At 50.5% G+C, this 19,913-nt stretch overlaps 7 protein-coding genes across 7 annotated transcripts; 4 read left to right on the top strand and 3 right to left on the bottom strand.

The window, feature by feature from the left end:
• Positions 1 to 438: 438 nt before the first annotated feature.
• On the top strand, positions 439 to 1,289 carry PC9H_009367 (uncharacterized protein; the record flags this gene model as incomplete). The annotated part of the gene is made up of 3 exons (XM_036778871.1): positions 439 to 481; positions 542 to 657; positions 714 to 1,289. 3 exons carry the CDS (start codon positions 439 to 441, stop codon positions 1,287 to 1,289), a joined length of 735 nt encoding a protein of 244 aa, XP_036628260.1.
• A 1,095-nt stretch (positions 1,290 to 2,384) lies between these two features.
• On the top strand, positions 2,385 to 3,811 carry MFS1_1 (MFS sugar transporter; the record flags this gene model as incomplete). Its single annotated transcript, XM_036778870.1, has 8 exons — positions 2,385 to 2,415; positions 2,437 to 2,907; positions 2,973 to 2,997; positions 3,059 to 3,082; positions 3,147 to 3,204; positions 3,258 to 3,360; positions 3,417 to 3,616; positions 3,680 to 3,811. The coding sequence occupies 8 exons, from the start codon at positions 2,385 to 2,387 to the stop codon at positions 3,809 to 3,811; spliced, it is 1,044 nt and encodes a 347-aa protein (XP_036628259.1).
• A 253-nt stretch (positions 3,812 to 4,064) lies between these two features.
• PC9H_009365 (uncharacterized protein) lies at positions 4,065 to 8,084 on the bottom strand (the record flags this gene model as incomplete). Its single annotated transcript, XM_036778869.1, has 11 exons — positions 4,065 to 5,224; positions 5,285 to 5,351; positions 5,689 to 5,746; positions 5,793 to 5,839; positions 6,477 to 6,641; positions 6,702 to 6,895; positions 6,962 to 7,068; positions 7,123 to 7,181; positions 7,239 to 7,585; positions 7,638 to 7,883; positions 7,940 to 8,084. 11 exons carry the CDS (start codon positions 8,082 to 8,084, stop codon positions 4,065 to 4,067), a joined length of 2,595 nt encoding a protein of 864 aa, XP_036628258.1.
• A 3,568-nt stretch (positions 8,085 to 11,652) lies between these two features.
• On the top strand, positions 11,653 to 13,848 carry PC9H_009364 (uncharacterized protein; the record flags this gene model as incomplete). The annotated part of the gene is made up of 4 exons (XM_036778868.1): positions 11,653 to 12,120; positions 12,175 to 12,895; positions 12,948 to 13,353; positions 13,410 to 13,848. The coding sequence occupies 4 exons, from the start codon at positions 11,653 to 11,655 to the stop codon at positions 13,846 to 13,848; spliced, it is 2,034 nt and encodes a 677-aa protein (XP_036628257.1).
• A 508-nt stretch (positions 13,849 to 14,356) lies between these two features.
• CAR1_2 (Arginase, catabolizes arginine to ornithine and urea) lies at positions 14,357 to 15,607 on the top strand (the record flags this gene model as incomplete). Its single annotated transcript, XM_036778867.1, has 6 exons — positions 14,357 to 14,392; positions 14,455 to 14,474; positions 14,534 to 14,813; positions 14,873 to 14,975; positions 15,033 to 15,433; positions 15,488 to 15,607. The coding sequence occupies 6 exons, from the start codon at positions 14,357 to 14,359 to the stop codon at positions 15,605 to 15,607; spliced, it is 960 nt and encodes a 319-aa protein (XP_036628256.1).
• Positions 15,608 to 16,001: 394 nt separating this feature from the next.
• PC9H_009362 (uncharacterized protein) lies at positions 16,002 to 17,477 on the bottom strand (the record flags this gene model as incomplete). Its single annotated transcript, XM_036778866.1, has 9 exons — positions 16,002 to 16,143; positions 16,190 to 16,237; positions 16,297 to 16,322; positions 16,374 to 16,556; positions 16,606 to 16,687; positions 16,741 to 16,781; positions 16,901 to 16,960; positions 17,016 to 17,293; positions 17,345 to 17,477. The coding sequence occupies 9 exons, from the start codon at positions 17,475 to 17,477 to the stop codon at positions 16,002 to 16,004; spliced, it is 993 nt and encodes a 330-aa protein (XP_036628255.1).
• Positions 17,478 to 17,781: 304 nt separating this feature from the next.
• On the bottom strand, positions 17,782 to 19,467 carry PC9H_009361 (uncharacterized protein; the record flags this gene model as incomplete). Its single annotated transcript, XM_036778865.1, has 5 exons — positions 17,782 to 18,598; positions 18,658 to 19,045; positions 19,111 to 19,227; positions 19,283 to 19,310; positions 19,372 to 19,467. 5 exons carry the CDS (start codon positions 19,465 to 19,467, stop codon positions 17,782 to 17,784), a joined length of 1,446 nt encoding a protein of 481 aa, XP_036628254.1.
• Between the last annotated feature and the right edge of the window lie 446 nt (positions 19,468 to 19,913).

The following is a 19,913-nucleotide window of genomic DNA, read 5'->3' as shown; positions in this document are numbered from 1 at the left end:
GTGTGCGATTTGCTGTATTCCTTTGATTGACCTTGCTCACCTAAATGAGATCAGGTTTTCGATGCTAGATTTCCTCGTTCAACGCGCTGTCTACCCTCGATCATGTCTAAGATGCTTTCCCCGGTTGTATCGTCGTTCCATCCCCGTGCTCATCCCTGCGCATCCCTAAAATGACCTCGCTGCCTTGAGCAGTTTGGAGAATTCTCGGTAGACCGGCTGGTTGTAACCCACGTAAAACAAGCGACCAATGAATTCAGGGCATCCCGGTTCTCTACCACGAGGAACATAGTGCGATTCATTTCCATGAACGCTTCTCCACGAAGCTAGGTCACCTCGCGGGGTGTGAGAGAAGTGCTTTACAAACTCATTTAAAAGGACCCGTTAACCGTTCACCTCCATTCAAATCAATCCCAAGCTCACATCCCTTACCTCGCCACCATGTCTTTTGCAAGGCTTCTTTGTCTGTCCCTTGAGGTCGCAGGTAAGACTTCTACTTACATCGTCGTGATGGGGCAAACTTTTGAATTGCTATGACCATTAGGAATGTGGATTACGGCTAGCCCACCGAACCCGTCTCCCACCAAGCAACGCTGCTTGATTCCAAATTGGAGAGAGGAGTTTTTGAGGAAGCTTGCCTGGCCTTGCGTCTTCCTGAGGGTAAAATCAAATTGTCTTCTTTGGTGCGACGTTCCTCACGCCCACAAACTGTCTAGACGATCTTCTGGTTGACTGCCCTTACGGAAGCAATGGCTATCGTCACTAATATGGTTTATTTATCCTCTAAGAGCCGACGGCCCTTCATCATGGAATTCACTCTCATCACGTCAAGTTTTCCACATGCGCTCTCAGCTGAGAGGGTAGCCGTTACACCGTTATCTTTGCTGGGAAGCATGACCACCTTTCTAGGCGCGATGCTCCGCGTCTCATGCTACAATACGTTGGGAAAACTCTTCACATTCGAGCTCAGTCTCCATCGAGGACATCGTCTCATCACCGCCGGCCCGTACAACTACATTCGACACCCAAGTTATACGGGCATGATCATGACCATTATCGGGGTTATCTGCAGCAATGCTGCTAAAGGATCTTGGCTCCGGGAGAGCGGCATCATTCATTTCCCCCTTGTGCAAATCACCGTGGCCTACTGGCTGACGGTGGCAATGGCGGTGATTGTTAGCCTTGTCCTGCGTATACCAAATGAGGATGAGATCCTCCGACAGGCGTTCGGGGAAGAGTGGACGGCATGGTCGAAGAAAGTGAAGTATAGTCTCATTCCAGGCTTTTACTGAATTGTGCGTTCTTGCGGTTGGTTTTGTAGATATGCTTTATTCTTTGCCTTTCCTGGCCTTCGATGTTGATTATCGGATTGTATTATGTTAGTGGCCTAGAAGGAAATGTCTGGAGCTGTATTACCGCCTGGTTGTCTGCCACGCTCGATGTTGTATATAGTAATTATGACCGTCTTTTCTATGTGTTGCATGTGGTTCAAATTCATTTCTGTCATATTGCCTCTAGCTTGCTTTAATGTAGTCTAATCAGACGAGGCGAACAGGAGAATACCCTTCCCCATCCTGCCTTTAGCTTCAGCCGTCGGCACAAAAAGAGGACTGCGAATCTTACTAAAATTGGGGCGTCTCAAGTGATTATGTACTGAGGCGATCTGGAAATATTATTAAGACACATGAGCAAGCCTCAACAACAAACCCTTGGGCCAATCCTGCTTCCAAACGTCACGGCATCCGACCATCCTTCGGCAGCGTCGGTATTTGGGGGGACTCGCGACATCGACATCGCTGCTAGATTATTGTTGAGCTATGTAGCCCCGAGGTCTAGGACCGGTTATCTAGTGTCTGTTGCCGTAAAAGGGAAATGATTAGGGAACAAATCGAGGCGCCTAGTAGAGTGCCACGTAACGGAGCAAAACAACTCAAATTACGAAGGCTGCACCCCGTTAACATTTAAATGTGGCGAGCTGGACGCTTCAAGGCAGTAAGTTCCTTCCGGTCTCTTTATATGTCACCGGTCATGTGTAGTCGAAGGTTGTACAGATTGAAGCTCAGACCCCCCAAACCTTCGGTCTGGAGCCACAAAGGAGGGTCGTGAACATTTGATGAACGTACACGCAAAGTATAAGGAGTGTACAAAACACCGACATCGATAAGGAGCCAAGCATATGAGTGGACATGGTCCTGATTCCTTCAACGATGAGGTAAGTACAGGGGAAAATGCTGCCGTTTGTGGAATGATATGTGAAGGATGCGAAGGTCGGAAACAAGGTCGGAAACACCAGAGATCCTGGCCTCATGCGGCCTACCGGGGACTGCATGGTCAACGCCTACATTGACGAGATCGATCAATTCGATTGATTGTCGAGCAACGCAATCATGGCAGACTATGGTACCAGGGTGATGTGGCGTTTGTAGGATTAAGTTCTAGATGCTCATCTATGGATCAAGAGGGAGAGCAGCAAGCAGTATGATAACTATGCCCGAGGCACGACATGGAACTACCCTCATTATAGAACAGTTGCTGGAGACGAAGCCGGGGACAGCCGAAGAGACAATATGAAGGGTGCAGTGATGTTCCTTTGGGCCATACGTTTCTTCTTATTCAAACTCTGCGAAAGCCCGAAGTACCTTATGGGCCGTGGGCGCGATGAAGAGGCGGTCGAGGTGGTTCACAAGGTCGCCAAGGCGAACGGGAAGGTGTCCCATCTAACGGTTGAACGATTGAAATCAGCAGGCGCGCTCGAAACCGCCCGGGCAGTTGAGGGGGATCTTGAAGTGGATAGCTCGGCCATCGCTGTCCTACGCAGACATCTCTCCAAATTCAGTTCCGGGCACGTCAAGTCTCTGTTCGCCACACGCAAGCTTGCTTATTCAACAAGTCTGCTGATTATCTTATGGGGTGAGCGCCATCATCCGTAATCTTTCCGAAGGCACCTCTGGGGCTCACCACACTTTTATTTGTAGCTCTAATCGGCTTGGCATTTCCTTTGTAAGTCTATGCGTCAATCACGCTTCCTTCCACTCCTTACATTAACGCTTCTATCGATCAGGTACAACAGCTTCGTCACATACTAGTCCGTTGGATCTCCTCCCACACTGGAGACTCGCCGTGCTCACATTACTTCTCTTTTATCCCAGTTTAGACAGCAGAGGGGCTGACTTTGGCGATGGATCTGTCCACATCACCTACCGAAACGTAGGTCCTTGTCTTCTTTCCCTGACACATCACTGATAGGGTTGCCTTTTCAGCAAGTAATTCTGAGCGTCATCGGGGTACCAGGTGCTTTGTTGGCCGGGTGGCTCGTCGAGCTTCCGTACTTAGGACGCCGGGGCACTCTCGCCATTTCAACCGGTAAGTAAACTACCCTGCATGACACACAATGCACGACACTGACCTGATCATCTTAGTACTCACTGGCGCATTCATCTTGGCATCGACCACGGCACGTTCCTCCAACGCCCTACTGGGATGGAACTGCGGGTATAGCTTCACCAGCAACGTCATGTACGGCGTTTTATACGCACTCAGCCCCGAAGTATTCCCCACAAAAGATCGGGGTACCGGCAATGCATTAACTGCGTCGGCCAACCGCATCTTCGGTATCATGGTGAGTGGATCTCACGGTATCCGTCCTACCGAGGGAGTGATGTTGACGTGAATGATCAAACAGTCACCTATCATTGCCATTTACGCTGATTTGACCTCGGATATCCCTGTCTTTATTGCTGGTGCCATCTTCTGCGCGGCCGGTTTCATTGCTTTACTCCTGCCCTTCGAGCCCAGAGGCCACGCTTCTATCTAGAATTTTCATGTCTTTCGAGTACCTGCGTTTTCTGCGGCTACTATAATATCTGCAAGACTCGGCTATTAAATAGTAATCGCATTGATATGTTGCATAGCTGAGAGGGAGTGTCCGTTGAGTTACGAAGTTGATAAGGTACGAATATTGCAAAGCGAGACTACGAACAACACATAGTCAAGGTTGGCGACGGACGTAGAAATATATAAATATTTGGTATATTGATAGCCACTTCTGCGGTCTGGACACGGCCAGCCTACGAGGTAATTCCAGCCAGCACTTTGAAGACGTCATCCTGCCTCTCTCTGAAGGCACGCAAGCGTGACATCCCCAGAGCCAGGCCATTGATCCTGTTGACAAAAGCAACGGCTCGTCCCTCTACACTCCGACGCCCTTCGCCATTCGCATTTCGTTCAGACGACCAGCCAACACCCTCTTCGAGCATCTTCCTCGCTCGTTCGAGTCTCGGCAGGGGTACCTCCTTTCCTTCCCCTATGAGCTTCATCGCCTCGGTGTCGTCGTCTTCCGTTATACTCTTCGCCTGCGAGCCGATACCTAGCAGTTCGGTCATAAATGGCCGCAATTCTGTAGGGCATTCGTCTAGCGTCAATGTGGTTCCAAGGACACCTCTTATCCCTTGCCCATCTGGGGTAATGGCGTTTTCAGCCGTGTACAAGATGGCAAAGCCTACTGAGGCAAAATACGCCCGAGGGGCATCGCGCTTGAGAAGCTTGCGAAGGGATGAATGACTCTCGAGGACATCACCGAGAGCTGCGTAAAGGGTTTCACGGATCAATTCGATGGCAGGCGTTTCTGGTGTTAATATGGATGGAGTCGAGGAAGTTGATGATGCGAAGCTCGATATTGAAGAGGTTGGCGAAAGCAGCGATGAGGACGGGACAGGTAAAGTCTTATCGGCGTACTGGGCGGAGGTTCGTTTCGGTAGTGGTGGGGCTTCGTCGTGCGATCGCCGAGGGGAAGGCGGTGGTGAAGCAGCTTCGTATGATGGAGGGGGGACAAACGACGCTTTCCTGCTCCTTGGGTCACTCTGCCCAGCACCGGAGTCCAAAGCAGCTTGCAAATCAGATGCGTATCGATTCTGAAAGCTCCGCCGTTGACTGATTTCAATAGCTACTGCACGGAGGTCCGCAGCAATCCCATTGATAGATGGGTTAACTTGCTGCGAAATTGGTTCGAGCCCACAAATAATACGAGCCAGGTCGTGCTGCTGTTCTGGCACCAGGGACTGGATCGGTTGGACAACGTTTGACCAAACACGGAGGAACCCGACAAAAGCAGGCGGGCAGTTTGAAGGCGATAGATCCATATGTGGCGAGGTCTTGGACCGAGGCAACGGCACAGAAGGGGGGTTCGTCGTGCATCGCAACGCAGCAAAGTAGAGGCACAGAGCGGGTCCTGTAGAACTCGCGTAAACAATCTAGCTCCCGTACGACATGACATTCATCTATCGCATACCTGTGATCATCAGATCACCCTCTGCACTGCTGAGCACATCTGCGTCAAGGAGCTTCTCGAGTTTGGCCTGTGTGAGAGATGATTTTAAATAGCTGTGAAAGCTGTCCTGGATGAAGCTTTCTGAAAGCTGCTCGTTTGCGGTCATGATTGAAAGTGCTGAGTTGGCGATGGGAAATCACTTCAAGTTTATGATGTCAGCTGTCTGCACAGCCACAGCCTGCAGTCCTCCGCCTTCCAACGGGCGCGGACTCTTGAGACGGCAGACGGCGACAGCAGAACCCGTTCCGGAGGATGCACTACTTGTCTGTGACAGGATATCATATACTCAGGCTAGCTGTACCGTTTCGGTCGTCAAGATGTGGACCATCAGTCGAGTTGAACTCAGTTCTCAAGATGGTACTTACAGCCTGAGCTCCGAGCGGTGGTCGTTGTGGGCCCTCCAGACTCCTCAGGAACAGCTGGCTGTTGTCTACTTGCCATGAGGCAGACTGTCCGGGGCAAAGTGTACTCAGACCGCCAGATACGGCCAAGGTGCGGTAGACTTCGCTGAAAACCCTGGAAGGCGGTAAACATGTGCTTAGCATACTTGTATGGATAGTAGGGATATAGAACAGCTTGAGTGTAAGCCTGTAGCCTCCTTGGATCGATGAGAAGCTTGGAATTGAGGGAGTGGAAGAAGAAGGATTACTTCGTCGCCGAATTCTCACCGGGCGCTACTACAGCGCTCAGGCTGGGTGTCATCGGCACCGCCCATCCTTAACGTCTCAGCCTGGAGGTCTCGGAGAAGGACGCGACCTGGACGCGACACGCTTCTATTTCCCTTCGAGCGAATATGACTCGCGGTGCATTTCATTCGGAACGTTGAACCGCAAGACGACGCGTTGTAATGCCCGCAGTCCACCACGGGAGGGGCGAGCCCTTGGAGAAGCAGTATATAATATATAAGGAGGTGTTGAGTTAAATATTAGAGTAGTGATAATGGGTAATCAATAGAGAGGATTAAATATAGTCCGTATGTTCAGAGTTGGGCGTGGTTTCTATGACTGAGTCTGGGAAAGCATCGCTAGTCCGCGAAGAACTTCGATCTAGCCTCTTGACACGCGTTGTTCAGAGCTTTGCCAAGGTACTCGAAGTCAGAAACCTGAGGACTGAGTCAGTTACTGCATCAAAGGTCGTATCACCTATTACTCACCTCGTTCCAAATTTGAGCACTGCAGCGCACCCACCACGAACCACCGTGGCAGAAGTGCACGGAGGATACGTTGTGTTTATGTAACAGCTCGTATTCCAGAAAGCTATCGATCTTTCCCTGGAGCTCTTTCGATGTTGTCGGAGGAAGCGGTAGTTGTACATTCACCTGTTGAGGCTAAATGTTAGCAACGACGTACGAGAAGCATGGAATGCGAGTCATGCATACCATGTTGAGTGTCAAATCCGCAGAAGGTGACTCGTCGAGGACACAACCTCCAAGAGCAGAAGCTAATTTCCGGCCGCCCTCCAGTGCCAGCTTGTGGCAATAGTCGTTGATCGCCTGTTCGCCACCGATCTTCTCGCGGAAGTCCATCGCAGCACAGACACTCAGGTAAGGCGAAAAGTCGATCGCACCCGGCCCTGAGAAAAGAAGGGTCGCTCGATCAACACAAGCTCCGGCAAGGAGATAAGATGAAATGCACGTACATTCATGTTGGAGAACGAAACCAGTATCGTACGCAGCAGGAGCAGACTCCTTAGGGGAGGGGTAGTCCCAGGATGTTACCAGCGCAGACTTGATGATGTGTTGGTTCCTACGACAACATAATCAGAATGCATAGATATCAGTTTAGCTAGCCAACACGCACCGCTTCGGCACATATAAAACGGTAGAACCACGTTTGGCGAAAAGCCATTTGTGGCAGTTCTGGTTGGAATGAGTCAAGCTAATCTTAAAGGTCTAACAATTGATCAATCAACGTACCGATACCCAAAAGTCTGGCTGCGCAGATGCCAGATCTATGTTCATCTCCTGGCCAATGGAGTGGGCTGCGTCAATAATGCTGCAGACGCCCTCTTCGCGACAGATTTGGGTCATCTGTTTCCAGGGCAAAGCAACACCCGGGTGCGATACGACCGAGTCGATTATGGCGTAGACCCTCGATGAGCTGTGACAGCTTGCCTTGACCCCAACAACGTGTTCTCGGAAGCGTTTTACAATCTCTTGATGAGAGATGGGAAATGTCAACTCCACGGTTGATAGCGTCACTTCGGAATGAGTGTCGGCTATGTATCTAGCAACCCGTTCCACCCCTTGATAAGTTGTTGAGACTATTGCAAGTAAATCAGCATTTCTCGGGAGAGAATGGTTAATCATGCCTACATTTAATGATTACATCGCCTGAACTCCATTCAATGTTCCGTAGGATTGTGTTGATGCCTGCAGTGGTGCTCGGAACAAACACGCATTCGTCCGTGTCTGCTCCGATCAGTCTGGCAACACGAGCGCGCGCAGCTGTGAGGAGCTCCGCAAACTCGAGACGATGATATCTGTCCGGATTCGCTTCAACCCTGGCAGCATGTTGCACACAAAACTCAGCCACCGGCTTGGGGAGGGACCCAAATGAACCTGTTCGCGCACTTAAGTCAGTCGCAGAGTCGGAGAGGAGCGAAGCTAGCACCTACCATTGTTGAGGTTGATGTATCCGGGCTCAAATGAAAAGTACTGTAGCATTGAGTGGCCAAAACCAATGTTCGAGGCCAACGGGGATTCGGAGATACCCTTAGCAGCGTCGTCTGCGAGAGTAGGGAGTGAAAGAGTTGGGGCCATGGGGGGATATTGGTGAGTCAGTTTTTTCCACATCGTTCTTTATATCTTTTGCATCCTCACAGGATTCCAGTCTTCGATACAAAACCGTCCGAAGGTTAGCTGAGAGTCGCCGGGAGCTGTAAAAGGGAATGCTGACTCAGCCTGTATGATCGGTCCGTTCGTGAGGCGTACTGGCGCGCGACGCCTGAACGCGACGTAAGAACTGCGTTCTGCTTGGTGAGCAACTTTAAGCTCGGAAATGCTTATGAGAGGTCGAACGCTATGCCCTGGCCACCTGGGTTCCGAGGGAGTACTAACGTCATGTCCATAATTGAGTTACTTGATTTGGCTTAGTCCCGTAGGAGTGAGAGCACGAAAGTTCAGCAGTCCATCCTATCGTGAAATGCAATTAAGCACTGGAGGGAGCTCAGTCAAAGCGCCGACAAGAGATAACACACATGGCACGAGCTTTGGTGATATACAATCAAGGTGGTGGCAGCAGGTGGAGCTAACGGAGCAAACGCTATTCGTCAGCGACGTAAAATGGAGTTCGATTTTCTGCACTCACGGTGACCTTCTATGTTCACAGAACGGCAGCAGAGATCATATTACCGGTTGGAGATGTTCTTCTTTCATCGCAGTGGGCTCTTCTCGTTGAGCTCGGAACATCCGCACTCCCCGCAAGCACGCAATCTTCAATGTCTCCATTTCTGGAACAATGCAAGGGCATGCAGTATCTCTCAAGAGTTTCAACCCTCGGAATTGGAGTCCATCCAGTTCGGCCAGCGCTAAATGCAATTGACGCTGGCTTTGATGCCTGACAGTCGACTGAAGCTCTTTGAAGTATGACCAATGCGATAAGAGGAAGTCCTATATATGATCGAGTATCAGTAACGAATGTTCCTTGCAGTAGAGGCAGGAAGAAGGACGGCGCACGAGGTGGAACCACCCACAATTGTGTGCTGTAAGAGCATATTATTTCCGTCAAAGAGCATCTAGCATACGGTGCAGTCCGTACGAATCGCTTGTTGAAGCGGTACTATCTCCACAGGATTTCGGTTTACATCTTGACCTCGGTTTGCATCATGACCGCGGGATGTGTCTGACCGGCGCAACTGCCCCAAATCGCTGGAGGGCCTGAACTCGATGGACGGGGTCGTCCATTTCATTCAGAGAATCACCGAATGGAGAGGATCCTGGGATCGAATACTGCCATTGTTATTGATTGTTCTGCGTAGATCATTCGTTAGCTATGCGACAACTCATCGTCGTCACCATACAACGAGCTTGTCGGACGCAGCTTGACGATTGAGTACGTATTAGGGTGTTCAGTTGGCAAAGGCAGCAACCTTCAACCGTGTATCGCCCCATCATTGGGCTCACTCATTGACAGTAATCCAGCTTCATCCCAGCCACAGCAGCGCAGAGCAAACTGTCTCCGTCATCCTGAGGTATGTCAGACAAATTCTTCCTGTCAACCGTGTAAACCGTGTAAGCGGTGTACCCACCGCCCAAAAACTCTGCCAGCCCCTGGAGTTGGTCGTGGGCTGACCAGCGTCTTGTTGCTAACATGCCGGAGGAACACCTTCTCCTCCTTCGCGAGCCAAGTTTGTTTGGCAGACATCTTCGATGACATATTTCGCGATATGGTCATTCCCAGAGATCTTGGAGGTTGCAGAGAGAAGCTGTAAGCGCTGTTCTCTGATATTGAACTTGCGGTTGAAGTGATTCAAGGTTGATACGAGCAACCAGGAGGAATGAGATATTCCCTGTTGAGGGCCCTTCTCGCGTAGTGTTGCCCGCAGTTTCATCTGGACACCGCAAGTCGTTAATCCTTGTACCTGAAGGATACAACGTCGTGCTCAGAGGCCGGAGGAATACAGAGTAATACATTTACTGTATGTCAACATGTCACGTGGTACGGCGCCTGGCATCCCTTTCTCTTCGCTTCCAGCTGCACATTTCGGCGTGCTTCATTTACGCTGAAACAAAGACATAGCACAAGCTCGCGGATGCATCGTAGCCGTTGCTCTACTCTCAGCTAAATCCAACACGTTGCCCAGCATACGTGTATCATTTTTCGTCAATCTCACATCCTCCACAAGTTTCTCAACTTCACCGTGTCATCCGATTCGGGCTTCGCGAGAGTGTGGCTTTCTTGCTTTTCCCCTTCAGTTTCCTAGGTTATGCTGCGTTGTTGCCACGGGGCAGCATGCGGGTCAATATGTTTTAATTGTATAGATAGGTGGCGATACGTCTACTTGGTTATGCAAATCGGTGATGTGACGATTGGAATCAGTTCTTGATCCATAGAGCTGCTAACCGTTCCATGCATTGCTTCACCAGCACTGTCGTTTGGCACTAGGAGGGATCCTCCACCGAAGCCGAGGCCGATCAAGACGTTTCCTTGCTCAGCCTCCGTGTACTATCGCCAAACGAACGCCTTTGCAAGGTGTTAGCGCACGCAGAACAGCTGAACGCTGGTATGGATGGCCATTTGGTCAATTTCAACACAACCGTGTCGAGCAAAACATATCCGATGTTCTACGGACGGGTTAGCTGATGCGGAACTCATTATGATGGATGCTGAAGTAGTAAATGATGATCTATCGATATGTTAGGTTAAGCGCGCGAGACGACTCTACGACGTCGATGTCTGCGTGCTAACGGAAACGAAGCAGTCTCAACTGAACCGCAGTCTCTCATCTCGAACCGAAAGGACCTTGGAAGAAAATAGACGGTCGATAGAGTATTCGGCGATCAAGGCTAGTCGTGAATTAAGTTAAAGGTGTGATCCGTTATTTCAGCGTTAGGGTACGTTTTTCTCTTTTTTCTCGTTTACGTTCTATTGGAGCCTTGGTAGGACTACGCTGCGATTGTTCCATTGTCGTCCATTGGCAGAGCGTGGTCTTCGGCGGTGACTACTGACTCATCAAGCCCAAGTTCAGCCACCAATCATCTTTACCGGTTTTCTAGACTTCTACATCGTTCCTTTACCCACTTTGGGGGTTGCTAGTAAGCTGCTGCCTGCGGGCAGCTCCGGCTGTATATGTCACCCTAGTGTCGTGGCAGGCGGTCAATGTTTTTTGTGTGCCCTGAGGACAATTGTTATCTAATCAATGAATCTCTGCGAGATCATAGAGGCGCGTTAGCTCCCGCAAGTACCGTCATGCAAAAAATTTCGGAACGACCGGTTCAAACTCCAAACCGCTTCGTAGCTATGCTGTGTCAGTGCGTTGGGTGGTTGATCATTCAAACAGAATGGCGACTACGATGCTATCAGATTACCTCTGGAATGTATGGCCAGCAATGAGCGGCGATAACCCACGGACGGAGGACTCCTCATTTCTAAAATGCAAGCTCTTTTGTCCGCTTTGCTGTGAGATGCTGGTGGAACGGACCGACCGTAGCTGTTCCCATGGACCGGATTGGCAGTAGAGTGAGTGACTCCTGTACACTTTGGCATGCAAACGGTTCACTCTGGTTCACTTACGGAACTAGCTCCGGTTAAGGAATCACTCCTAGTCATGGTATAAAGCTGAAGCTCAGCAGCAGTATTTCAAGACAGCAATCGCCTCTCCTATCAACAATGGCCTATACTCCCAAAGACCCTACTATGTTATATCCGTACACCAACTGGCCGCAACGGTCAACTTCACCAAGTCCAAGTATCGAGTCATCGAGCTCATTCGACTCCGAGCGATATGATTCAGACCATACGGACTGCGACACTCATCTATCTCCAGCTTCCTCACGGACGGACCTCAGCGACGCCGGGCTTGACGATCCTACTCTCACCTCGGACGCGGCAAAGGAGCTCGCTAGGAATGAGGGCGGCGATTCAAGTCCACCCGCTTTGACAGTAGAGTCCCCAACTGGACACCTTAGCAAGTGCCGCGAATTCATAGCAAGACGGCTTTCAACCTTGCTTTGCGTCGATTACTTCTCGGTCTACGCAAAGGTCTTCTACAACAAGCGAGGAGGAGACTTTATTCTCCCCCTTCGTGCTCTCGGCCTCGGCCATCTCGGCCCTATCGAGTCTGAGATTTTAGCTGGAGTAAGACCTCCCTTCTTATCCTGAATGCAATGACTGATATATATATATTCGTAGTTCCAGCGAAACGACATCATCTCTTCAGTGGTCATAAACAACGCCTTCGCCATTTTTACATGCTCTACTTCGACCCTTGTGTCTGCCGTGCTTACAGACATTGCTGCGACTGCAAACTATGGCTTCAGTGATCTAGGACTCGGTCGGAAGATGATCGTAGAGTACTCATCACCGAACATCGCAAAGCCATTCCACATTGGCCATCTTCGTCCTACTATCCTTGGCGCCTTCCTTCGAAACCTCCACCTACGGTCAGGATGGAAAGTGACCGCAGTGAATTACCTTGGCGATTGGGGCACACAGTTCGCCATGATCGCCGTTGGCTTTCAAAAGTATGGATCCGATGAAGCGCTTCGCAGGGACCCCTGCAAACACTTGTTCGAGGTCTATGTCAACATTACGAAGGATGCCGAAACGGACCCGAATGTCAAGGTCCAGGCAGCTGCATTTTTCAAGAAGATGGAGGACATGGACGAAGAAGCGATAGGATTGTGGAGACATTGGCGCGAGCTCACCGTTGCACGATATGGCAAGGACTACGAACAACTCAACGCCCATTTCGATGTTTACGCTGCCGAGAGCGAGGTTGGGCAAGACTGGCAAGATAAGTCAGTGGAAGTGCTCGAGGGGTTAGGCTATATTACTCCGGTAGAAGGTAGCCTTGCGAAGGTGGTCGACCTCACACCATGGAATCTCAACAAGGGTGTCTTGCGGAAAGGAAGTGAGTGGAAATCCTTTTCACACGACGCGCTCCTTTAACTTCCGTTTTCCAGACGGGACCTCTATCTATCTTTCCAGGGATATTGCTGAAGCAGTGAGGCGCAGCGAGGCATACTCATTTGACAAAATGGTCTATGTTGTCGCGTCGCAGCAAGACGTTCATATGGCGCGGGTGATCAGAATTCTTAAGCTGATGGAGTTCCCTTGGGCCGGCCAATGTGAGCACGTCAACCATGGTCTCGTCCATGGTCCAAAGGACGCTGCTGGGCGTATTACCAAATTTTCAACCCGAAAGGGCAACGTTCTACCGCTTGATGACGCGATCTCCCAGGTGGAAGACGCAGTACATATTCTATTGCGTAAAGACGCCCAGCGCTACGCCTCCATCCCTAATCCCGACAAAGTCGCTGAAGAGCTTGCAATATCTCTTCTTAAAATTGCCGACTTCTCACGGAGAAAGTGAGTAACGCATTATACGGCCTATTGGTCACACTGCTGACGGTTGGCTCTCTCAGAATCAAGAACTATGGCGTGGATGCCGAGAACCTCGAATCAATTGTCCACAAAGGCGACAACGGGCTGTTACTACAACTCGTATATTCTCGGCTCGTTGCTCTGCGGCGGCGGAACCGACATTTGCTCCCAGTTAACCCCCAAGGTGTCGACACCGACCTGTTAACGGGCCCACTGGTTCACCGCCTCGTATTCCTCCTCGGAAAGTACCCGGACATTATTCACACCACCATAGCCACGAACGAACCTTGCAAGGTTGTCAACTTTTGCTTCGAGTTGTGCCACGCCATCAGGCGCCTGTTGAACACTGCCGGAACTCGTGGCAACGAAAGTGAGGCGACGGCAACGGCAACGGCCCAGCTCTTCATGTTCGGGTGTGCGGAGAAAGTTCTCAAATCTGCTATGGAGCTGTTGACCTTGCGCCCTCAAGAGCAGTTGTAGGGCAAGAAGCTGTTCAGTCGTTCATCGTGCTTGTTGTCGTATTGCTTTCCGAGTTGGACACACACTTGAAACCCAATGTATTAATGGAACGATATATCTACCTATAATTATGCAGTACACCGTGTATCTAGCAGCAATACCTATCGTACATCTAGACTTTTTACATAGAAACTCTCCATATCATTACAAATGATTCTGATAAGATGCGATTGGATACCTGCCATCAGCCACTCGGAATTGTGTTCCAAGGCAAAATTCAGTGTTTCATTCGGGGAAACGGAAAGCGGCAGCCAACTGCATTTCAAGCTGTACGCAGAATCCGTGAAGCTGTTGGGGATCTCGGCTTGCGCAATGATCAATGCGTGGTGATTCATGACTCGCATTTCTGCTTTTGCCCAAAGTAGGTGGCCTGAGGAATACTTATAGAGAGGAGAGACAGCTTCCTATAGTACCTCTTCAGAAATACCACACACCAGCTGTTCACTACCAGTACCGACTATTCACAACGATGGCGATTCAAACCAAGCAGCAGAAACCGTTAACAGTATGTGCGAGGCTTAAAATGGGAATAAAATAGCTGAATACGACTGGTTTGCCTGATTGTAGGTTCTCGGATGCCGGTTTAGGTACGATACCTGACACCGCAGTCTAGCGCAGTCAAAGAAGGCTAATTGTTCTCTATTAGGGGCGGGCAGGGGAAAGCGGGAGTTGAGGATGGACCAGTTCATCTTGTTCGAGCCGGGCTTATAGAGGACCTCAATAAACTCGGGTACAATATCAACTTCGATGGGCATATCAGCTTCGACGATATCACTGAAGAAATCAACGAATCCAAGGACCCCAAAATCGGTCGTATGAGACGACCGCGCTTGGTCTCCAAGGCCTGCGAAAAGGTCTACAACATCGTTGAAGACCATGCCAAAGCTGGCAACATTGTGCTCACCTTAGGCGGGGACCATTCATTGGTGGGTCTTCCTTCGCGAAGATACAACAGCTCCGAGGTGCTGATCAGAGCTATTCGCAGGGAATGGCAACCATTGGAGGCACCATAGAAGCGCACCCAGACCTCTGTGTCCTCTGGATTGACGCCCACGCGGACATCAATACACCGGAGACTACGATCCAAGGTAAATTCAACACCAATGCAGAGTCAGACAGCAACTGACCAACGTGCGATTATTCAGGGTGGCTACATGGGATGCCGGTATCCTTCCTTCTGGGCCTGTCAAAAATGGAGGAATACTCCTGGGCGAAAGGAAGATTGGATCCTTCTCGTATTGCCTACATCGGGCTTCGTGACATCGAAGATGGCGAGAAGGAGACCCTGAAACAATACGGGATCACAGCATTTAGTATGCATCATGTGGACATGTATGGTATCGGGAAGGTCGTAGAGATGGCCTTGAGTGCCATCAACCCCGAAGGAGACCGCCCAATCCACCTGAGCTTCGACATCGATGCTCTGGACCCCACTTTTGCACCAAGTACTGGTACAGCTGTTGAAGGGGGCCTGAGCTTCAGGGAAGGAAGGTATATTTGCGAGGCTGTTGCGAAGACGGGCAAGCTAGTCGGGATGGACCTCGTGGTAAGCTTTTTGTGTTGCTAACAATGATCGCGAACCAACCTGACGGGTGTACAGGAAGTCAACCCGTCACTCACAGATCCTGTCAGTGCCAAGAAGACAGTCGACGTGGCGTGCAAACTGATCCGTTCAGCATTTGGTAAGTCCTCGAAAAGTCACCAAGAGCAGAGTTGCTGATACAGCTTGTTAGGCGAGAATTTGCTATGACCGTGATCCGACCATTGTACACAGGATTTAGATAGTTTTAATGGTATCCTATACTTCGCCTTGGTATAATAGTATATATCTGCAGGAACACAAGTCAGCATTGATATATATATAGACGGGTACAGGTGTTAGACGCAAGATCAGGGAGAGTTGTTTACTAGTAAGCCGGACATAGATCACCGAGTATCCAAGGACCATAGCTGTACGCATAAGCATATGGTATGGTCCTTCAACTCATCATATGGCCCCGGCAAGTCTCATCACGAAGAAGACAGTAAGGAGGAGGGACGCACCACATCTACGGCTAAATCGTTCCGTAGCAACGAGGTAAGGTAGATAGGCGAATAATGTATCGGGGCTAGCCCTACTCCTCCTCGTCCTCTTCATCGGTAAATTCTTCGCCGATTTTAAGTCCATAGTGATGTTCATATCCAGGCCGGCGAGCCCAATGCCGGCCATCAGTGTACGGCGGCACTCGAAGAGGTAGCAACAGAGTGGTAAACGAGCTACGATATCGTGAGGAGTGGCCTAAAGTAGGCAGACACGACGTACTAGCCACCCTCCCAGATATTGAAGAATAGTTTCAGGTTCATGATTTTTCTGCCGGAAATTCGTCTCAGCCCTCAGACCTAGTAGGGTACATTGGAAAAGACACTGACCCAAGGTCGTACGAGTTGACGAAGTCCTGATGGTTGTATGAGCACTTAGAGTAGAGGGATATATACGTAGGTCTTACCTCTCCTCGACTGTTTGCTAACTTAGAGTAGTGCTCGTGATCGTGAGTCTCGACGGTGGTCTCGCCTTTTGAAATAGTCCAAAGGTGATATGAGAGCATAATGCCCACGGCGAAGCATAGCACGACAGAAAGAATATATGTCAAGATGTAGGCGAGCTCTGGGACATGGTGTGGCCATTCTCGCTGCAAAGCAGGATGAGCAAGAAGGACGAGTTGCAGCAGAAAGCATTACCATGTAGTTGACTCCCAGTGCATCGAGAATGTATGGATATCCAAGCGTCGAAAAGCAAAATGTAGACAGAACGAGATACGCCCTAACGTTTATTGAACTTCGTGTCGTGAAGTTGGAGGGAAAGGATGTACGTACATAAATAGCACGAAATGGCGTTCGTTATGAACGCCAACACACTGGTTGATCCCTTAAGCGAAATTGAAGTAAGAAAACACCAATCAAATTCTTTGCACGCTTACACTGCGCGTAGCGTGTCTTAGGTCAATGCATTCGAACGAAGGAGGTTAAGGCTCACGGGACAATGATGGTCGTACTTCAGCACACAGCGGTTGCAAACTCGGCAATGATGTGTTCTCTCGACGACAACTCAGCAACGGCGACAATGCGAAACAAAACTCCTCACAACTTACCTCAGGTCTAGTTCCGCACTTCCTGCACTTCGAGGCTTCCGCCTTCGTTATCTTGACGGAGTCGCCAGCACTCCAACTGACGCCGCTTGTCAAAGCCCTCTTCTTCTGCGGTTTTTTAGCCCATAGAAAGCTCTCCGGTACACTTCTAGGTGGATCCTCTACGAAACCGGGCGGCACGGTGCACACGTAGAAGTAATGCATGTGGAGGTTGAGAGCAATAATAATGCACAGCGGCCAGCTGATTAAGGGCCACTGTAGACCAGGAAGCACAACGTCGACTGCGATATTTGCGTTCAATCCTCTGGAAATCGGGGAGTCGAACTACTCACAGAAACATATCGTGCCAATTCCAATTAAGATGACCGCAAGGCCAACGAAGTACGGTCCTGCCGCACCCGTTATTCTATCGCCTAGTCGTTCGAGAGATTTAAAGCATCGGAAGACAGCCCGCGAACATGTCATGGTGGTAAGGAAGTGAAGGATGAAACAGCGCCCGCGACGTGGTAGACGGTGACACAGGTGATGATACACCACCTCGGTGCGTCAACGTTTGTTTAGGCGCTCAATGAATGTCACGGTTGAATGAAGCGATGTTACGAGCTCGAATAATGGGGCTGAGCGTCGGATCAGGTATACAAGTCTACATCTACATACAAATATTACAAACGAACATATAGATGAGGCACCCAAAGGAGGAGAAAGAATAAACTATAGTTGACGGTGTCGATATACCTCAGCCCGAAACAGGAACCTGTACCAACTGTGCTCATCGATACTCCCTGTCCCGCCCAGGTGTGGTGCCCCGACCAGGAGTAGTCGCTCGCCTTGGTGTACCGGGCATCTTCCTCGGCGTCGTTGGTACCATCGGTACCCCAGTCAGCCGCCGTTCGCCAATGCCAGCACCCCTCTCCTCCGCTCGTTGCACCTCTCTGACAGCACGCCGAGCAGCGTCGCCAACCTGACTGGGAGGACGCTCGCGGTCGACATTGGCCAAGGCCCGCATGAGCTCCTGCGGGTCCGCACTACCACCCGACACGATGCCTCCCAACTCGCGCGGGACGTAGCTCGATAGCAAATGTCCTGTCCCAGCAGACTCCGGGGGCATGGGATTCGAGCGTGATGCCAGGCTAAATGAAAGCAAAGCAAACCGCTGGTCGAGAGTCGCCTCTGCGATATTCGTCGTCTCCCTGGCCGTATTGAGGAAGGAATTGATCATATCGAGGTTGAATTCCAGGTCCTTCTCCTGCCGCCGTAGTTCCGCCTCCCTTTCTTCGCATTCCCGTATATGTGCTGCATACGTCGACGCTGGCCCGACGATCCGCTTCTCTCCCTTTCCACGCGTCTTCATTTGAGACAAGACGGCCTTAGCAAGATCTAATCCGGATCTGAGGGTCTCAGGAAGGGCGTGTTCTCTTATCTTCCAGTCGTCGTCCTCGTCAATATCGTCGTCCGAGGCACGCTGCTTGCCTTTCGACTTTGAGGACGGGGTGGAGGGAGATTGTGAATCGGTAGGCGTTATGCGCTTGAGGTAGTCCTCATAGAATGTGTCGACATGATTCCAACGATCTGCTTCTTGCCGAGCTCTGTCGCATGAAGGGGGATCCGTCGGCGAGGAAGTAATTTCAAACGCGTGAGTCCGTACCTTTGTATCTGTGAACTATACGTCGTCTCCCATTGCCGATTCTTCGTATTCTGCGCATTCTCCTTCTTATGGCTACCATCATCAGGTTCGTTCGATTCATCTTTAGAGTACAACCGAATCGGAATCTTCTTCTCAGCGAGCATCCGGAGCATGCTATCTTGCACGTTCTTAATAGCAGTCGCGCCGACGGCGGAAAGTACGGGAAGTTTCGATGGGGGTGACGCGGTCGACGAAGACGCTATCGAGGTACTTGGCGGAGAAGTTGCATAGGAAGATGCTGCGCGAGCCGAGCACCACGTCAGGAGCTGTCGGACGCGCTCGGGCTCGTCCAAGTCGAGATCAATGTGTTTGTAAAAACTCGAGTCGGAGACTGAGTTATGAGGTTGGGCTGACGGTGGGGGGAAGTATGAATATCAGGTACTATTAGGTGGAGGAACCGGTCGAGGAACTTACATATTATTCCCGTATTCTCGAAGACTTCGCTTATCCTCTTTCCCCTTGAGCCGACTGAGCTCTTCCTCCTATGCCCGCCACTTCCCCCTGCTTTCTCCTTCTCCTCGCCATTGAGCACTAAGAATGTGAGCCAACTCAGTAACGAGTGTGTACGGTCCTTATAGCCACCTACATTGACGTTTATTGGCCAGTGTCTTGGCCTCCAAGATTGAATGTTTAGCCTTTAGGGCGGAAACAGCATAGTAAAGATAACTGACTCACTTGGTCCTTTTTCACTCTCTTTGCTGCAGCAAGTAGAGGATTCAGGTCTTCTGTGGCTTTCCGTTTCGTTGGGAGTTTAGGCTGGGTCGACGACATTGGAGCGCGTTCCGTGGCGCGTCTGTCGCGACCGTTGATAATGATGAGAGTAGCGTGGGAGTTTCAACTTCCCCACTACGCGATCGAGCGGCTTATGCCGGCCCGGCTTTTGTTGGCTTCCCTCGGCTGTACTAACTTTGTCTACCATCTCATGTAACCAGTATATCTCCTTTCGTTCACCACGATCATGTCAGCTCGCCCGTTTCCAAGTTGTAGGCTATCACCACAAAGCCGAATTTGAGGCGGCCCTCGCCAGCCCATGCGATCGTGCTTGCTCTGGTCAGGCTCGCTGTTGCACGGGGTGTCTGAGTCTGAAGCCGTTGCTCGACACGAACTCTGCACGTCTTCAAGCACCCGCAAATCACTGCGGATCCATTGACACGGCCTTCTGCAAGCCCAGATCAACGACCATCACGGAGAGTGTATGTGGATCTGACTCTCTGCTC

This window comes from Pleurotus ostreatus, assembly GCF_014466165.1.
Source record: "Pleurotus ostreatus strain PC9 chromosome Unknown scaffold_7, whole genome shotgun sequence".
NCBI lineage: Eukaryota > Fungi > Basidiomycota > Agaricomycetes > Agaricales > Pleurotaceae > Pleurotus > Pleurotus ostreatus.
The sequence above is the reverse complement of the archived record's forward strand: the minus strand, read 5'-3'. Positions and strand labels throughout refer to the sequence as shown.